The following is a 6,000-nucleotide window of genomic DNA, read 5'->3' as shown; positions in this document are numbered from 1 at the left end:
CTGCTGATGAAAAATTGTTTGCCATTATGGCACATGTTCTCATCAGGAGCACACAAAGAGCTGTATAACAGCTAGTTAACTGAGAAACAAACACATTGTGGAACTGTATTTTAATTAATTTTCCTTAGTGATATCATGTTAATTGGCACAGCTGTAGATTTCACTTAACCACAAGCTTCTTCCATTTCTGGTTACAATGATTTGTCCGGTATAAGTAAAGAAAAAACTATGTGACACAAACAATTAATAAGTACACAAAGTACACAAGTGTGTTTATTACATTTTTGCAAGCACTTTGTTCTACATTTCAAAAACGCCACCATCAAGCTGTTGGCACATTTATGTACAAAACAGATTAATTGTAATGCCTGCTACAAAGCATTCTTTGTGAAAATACAAACTCTAATACCAGAGAAGAGCCAAAAGCATTAACATCATTACATGTGTTTAAAAGACATAGTTTTAAAAATCAGCACAAACGTTTTAAGACACAAAACTGAAACACTTCAATATAGAATCCAAAAGAGGTTCCTAATACTTTTTGCAGAACTGTAATACCGGTACTGCACATTATCAGAAAACTGTTGACCCCGTAGGACAGCCTAAGAGTAAAAAAAACCCCAAAACCCCAAATCAAAAACACAACCAAAAAACCCCTAAAACAAGCAAAAGAAAAGAAAAATAAATTAATTCAATCAACTAATACTACTTATGCATTATCATGCCACAAGTAACTATAGTATTACCCTCTACTTACTACAAGAATTGTTAAAAATTACTGATGATGCATGACTAGTAATAGTACAAAGAGTTTTACTCAAGAAGTTTTATTAGAAATGCACTTACACTGAGAGAGAATTCACAATGGTCCAATAAGTGCACAAAACTACCTAAGATTTTTAACACTGACAAAAATGTCTTGTCAGGCTACATCACTTTAAAAGACACTTTACAGCATTCTTGTAGCATTAGAAATAGGAAAAAAAAAAAAAAGAAAAAAAAAAAGAATCCACCAAATTTGGTCCAATAATACTGGCTTTTCTTAAATAGGGTTTTTTGTTTTGTTTTTGATATAGGTAATTCTTTCAAATTAAGATGACCTATCTTTCTGATAACATTGTCCTATCAAAATAAAGGTTCAAATATATTACTACACTTTCAAATAATAAGCTCTGTAGTGGTCTTTCACCTTACTTTAACATAATACAGGTAAACCAGTATGTGTAGGAAAGCTAGAAGCCAAGCTATAACATTTATGGAAGTCTCCTTTAATATATCTTTTACAGTTCAGACAGGTGCAATCCATTTAAATTTTTAAAGCAGGTAAAAAGATATCTGACTCCTATGGTCACTGTATTTTTGATATATTACTTTCATAAATGTAGCTAAGCACTAATTTCTTACATCATCACATGAACAGCTCCGATTTAGCATAACCATCATTGAATTAAAGAGAGATCATTCTGTAAAAAACTATGGATAACTATATCACTTAATTAACAATTGTCTATATACCATAACTCTTTAACAGGTAGCCGTGGTATTGAATTCCTTCAAAAGGCAAGTGGCCATGCATTGTTAGCACCACGGTCTGCATGCTCACAATACAAACAGGAATTATCACCCATGGAACTTGGAACAAGAGAATATTCTTTAAAAACATCAATAATAATACAATGTTAACAAAGATAAGAAGCACTTTTTTCTTTTTTTTCTTTTTTCTTTTTTCTTTTTTTTTTTCTTTTTTTTTTTTTTTTTTTTACCCACTATTACAAATTTAGAAATTGCACCTTAGATTGTTTAAAACGTTCTTAGGACCTTCATTCAAGTTGATCAGGGTCCATCTGGCAAGTTTTCCAAATATAAAGGAAAGTCATCAGAATGTTTTCTTTATATATTGTACATCATGTACAATGGTCCCTTTGAAGTATACCTGTAGTTAAAGTAGTTACTGAACTCAAAACTAAAAAGTATAAAAAGCTACTTTTTTTTCCAAAAACATATAAGAAACAATGCAAAAGGTGTTATGCATAACACATACAAAGTGATTAAAAAAATCAAACACATATTTGTATTTGACAATAGTTTAGTATCCTTGATCTAGCAGAACTAATTCACCTAAAAGGATTCAGGAAAGGCTATTTAGGAGCTTTGTGGTAGAGAATGGTCACACAAAGTAAGAACTAATTAGGAAACCAAGTGCTAGACAACCAAGAATTGTACATGGGTGATATGTAAGTCACCCTAACTATCTTTTGTGAGAAGCACTTTCAATTGTTTTTAAAATGGTGGGATGGCCTTTAGTTAAACAACAAAGCATTCATATGTTAGAAGGTAAGACAAGGTTTCTTTTATGTGTAAGCATTGAGCCGCTCTTTAGAGCGAGTAGAATGAATATCATGAAGCTCTTGTTCCTCCTTTGATTTAATATCCTCATATTTTTGCATTCTGCAAGCATCTTTCACATAGGCCCAGTTGGCAGACAAGACCATAAGATAATGGACCTGTAAGAGAGGTAACATGGAGTTAGGAACCAACAGAGCTAGTCACAATAGAGCAAGTTCAAAATTGAAAGCTATAGGATAAGGATTGGGTTTTCATCAGAAGGAACTAAGCATTATTACGTCACGAAGTAGTACAGCAACACAATGCGAAGCTCAAACTGAAGCTTCATTAATCCTCAGATTACTCAGCTCACAGCTGTGAGTTACTGTTACAGTGACTAGGAGCTGGTAGCAACGGTTATAAAAAAATTAAAAGAACTGAAAAAATCAACAAATCACTCATGCTTTACTATTTCAGCTAGTGTGCAGATCTACATGGAAAAATGCCTTCTGGTTATTTCTTGCAGACTTTTCCCCATTGAATCACTATTTGTTAAAGTAGTTGCTTAAGACAGAAATATGCCATAGATACATCTATAGTCTTATGATTATATACGCAATACAATTACAGAAAGACTTGTTTTTTCTTTCTTGTTAAAGTTAGCATTAGCTCTCCATTTAGCCATGACTTCTTTCTTTCATCCACAATTCCAGCTATTTTGTCAAAACCAGCTAATTTGGGAAAAATTTGTCAAAAATTGAAGTGTTATGTGACAAAATACAGTTACGAATAAACTCGAGGTCTTAAAAGGGCACCCACCTCTCACCATTTAATTTAGCAATTTTATTTCACTGTTGCATTAGTGAAATAGGTTGCATACCACAATTTATTTATGTAATTCTTTAAAATTTATAGAAAACAAAAAAGTTATTTGTATGATTTTTAAAGACAGCTTCTGTATACATCTTGAATGGAACAGAAACAACATTCATGTTCCATGTAAATTTTTGAATATGTAAAAATACCTTTGTTAACTTTTCTAAGAAAACAAGAGCTTTCCAAGTGTTCCATCCAAAACCAAAATAAAAAATTATCTGAAAAGAAGGGGAATAAAACCCACTTGCAGCCAACACAAATCACTGGATGAGCTATGATGATATACTCCAAAAGAGCTTGGTTTATTTACGTTAGAGAATGGGGAGGACAGCATGTCTGTGAATACACCTGAGGATTAAACACCAGTTAAAGGATGTTGGCAATATTGTCACATGAACAGACGTTTTTCATATGGCTTTGATTAATCTGAAAGTCAGTGAAAGGTATCTTACCAGTAGAAAAATTGCATTCTACAAATGTTTTCCATTATAAATAAGGAGGCAAAACACCCTAATTGCCTTGGAGATGGAGCTTAGTAGTTTATAAAAATCACACAGTATGGCTGCCAGTGACTGAGCTTAACAACTGGTAGATGTCCAGTCTTCTAAATGGTGCAATGAATGGTCAAACAAGTGATAACATGTAACACAACGTCAATACAGGGAATGAAGCTGAGGCCTCCAAAGAACTGCTGCCACAATTGCTTTATTCAAAACTTCTCTTTCAGCGGCCGTCACATGCTATCTGCCTTCAGTCCCTTTTGGAATTAGTTTGCTTATTCTTCACATTTGTGGCCATCTACAGTCTAAAGTCTACTTCAGCTGCCTGTTAGAGCAACAAAATGCTTTCCTGTCCACTTCAGTGTCCCAAATCTGGGCCTTTCTGGACATTTGCAGACTTTGCAAGCTTTCCTTTCAAAGGTGGACCTCAAATGTCCCGCCCTGCAGTCTGCTGGATCTGCTTGCAAGGAGCCTCTGATCTTCTCAAAACTTGTCTGCCTCTCACCTTAGGACATGCTCTACAGTTGGCTCTGTATTCAGCCAGAAAATAAAAATGTTCAGTAATGGTATTCAACTGGTTTATTCTAGGACTCTCTGGACATTTATTCCTCCCCTAGCAGGCTTTCAGGTACTTTATGATGAGAGCATCTCTTAAATTTATGTTAATCAACTGCCTCAGAGGCCACAGATAATTTCCTGAAATCAAAAAGATTCCAGCCCTACTTAAGAAATCAAGAAACTAAAATAGGATTCAGTTGATGGAAAATGGAATAGATTAATCATAAAAACACCCTGAGATTATGTAAGTTTTCATGTTCATATTGGACTGTTGTAGATATACAAATATCTTAGATTCATACTAAGTGAGCAGAAACAATTTAGTATGTTCTTTCTTTTTTGGAAATGCCAATGTTGTTTTTTTCCACAAATGTTTGATGGCAACTGTTGCTAATTAGTGCAGGCTAATGTACATTTCTTAATCTGGATAATTAAGATCAAGGTAAGCATTCTGAAACCCTTCAAAGGACCAAATATTTTTGGTGTCTTTTTTGTCCTGGTAGTTTATGGCAAGCTTTCACCCAGTTAATCCCTACTTGAGGAATGCAGACTGATTTGAGGACCCATAAAATAGCAAGAAGTGTTCAAAGAATCTGTCATCTAGGAAAAAGATTACGGATAATAGTATTTCTACATATCTTTAGGAGTTTCTTAATATTTATAGTACAACACTAGCAGCACAACCTGTGATAATAGTGCAAGTGCTGGAGATGGCAGCATGTACTGTGTTAATCTGTGACACCGTCTCATCATAATTTAGCACACAGGAAAAAGAAACGCCTTGTATCTAACTCAGCTGTTCCAAAAGTTTTCACCATGAGTAATCTTTTGATCAGGCATTTCTGGATCAAATGACAGACACTAATGCTGAACCTCCACTCCGCTGAATGAAATGCCTTAAATTTCCTCCACAGTAAAATTCTTGAGAAAAATCAAAAGAAACAGTAATCCTAATTCTGTCATCTCAGACAATTACAATTTGCATTCAATGAAAACACCAGTGCTGGTCCTTTGAGGGTAAGATTTCAGTTAAAAAAATACAATCTGAACCTCGAACAGATTACAGACATGAGAATTCTAGACGTGGAGGGCATGTAAGCATTCACATCTTCCTGGCCTTTTAAAACACATCTGCCAGAAAACCTTGCAATTGAAGAATACGTGATGAAAATGGGACCATGTAGGCACATTTCTTAACCTCACAAAACATTTGGTAACAACCCAGTAAGAGACAAATTTAAACCTAATGTCTTGCAGTTTCACTTGGCATTTTTCTTCTACTAAAAAAACAGACAAACTATTCTGAAAGTACATTGGCCACAGTCCAACCTTCATTGAACTCCTATTCTTTGCCCATTCCTTCCATTAAAAGTTACAGAACCAAACTTCTGGAATAACTGTTGAAAACTCTCAGAGTTCACACTCACTATAAGTAGGATGACTTTCCTGGAAACAACTACTTTATCTTATATGATGAATAGAACCTCAAATACATATCTATGTTATATAATGACATATATGTCTAACAGTCCCACAACCTTTGTTTTTTTTACACCAAGTTCCTAGATAACATTGTCATACTAATGAGGTCATCTCTAAGTGGCTGTCTAATTGTATTTCGCACTTCCATGACCTGAACAGCCTGAAGCCAGTGGGGCCCTGTCAAGGCTTTTTCAAATTGAAGCAGGGCAGCTCGGACAGTTTGCCTCAGGATGTTTCAATTACAGGCATATGCAGGAGA

General features: G+C 34.6%; 1 protein-coding gene across 1 annotated transcript in view; it reads right to left on the bottom strand.

Annotated features, from left to right (window-relative positions):
* Positions 1-243: 243 nt before the first annotated feature.
* Positions 244-6,000, bottom strand: part of GPM6A (glycoprotein M6A) — a 126,714-nt gene continuing 120,957 nt past the window's right edge. Inside the window, exon 7 of the mRNA XM_074822790.1 lies at positions 244-2,504. Within this exon, the coding sequence (XP_074678891.1) occupies positions 2,352-2,504 (153 nt within the window). The 3' untranslated portion in view covers positions 244-2,351. The remainder of the gene's footprint in view (positions 2,505-6,000) is intronic.

The sequence above is a fragment of the Strix aluco genome, chromosome 4 (assembly GCF_031877795.1).
Source record: "Strix aluco isolate bStrAlu1 chromosome 4, bStrAlu1.hap1, whole genome shotgun sequence".
NCBI classification, from domain to species: domain Eukaryota; kingdom Metazoa; phylum Chordata; class Aves; order Strigiformes; family Strigidae; genus Strix; species Strix aluco.
This window is presented reverse-complemented; position numbering and strand designations above follow the sequence as displayed.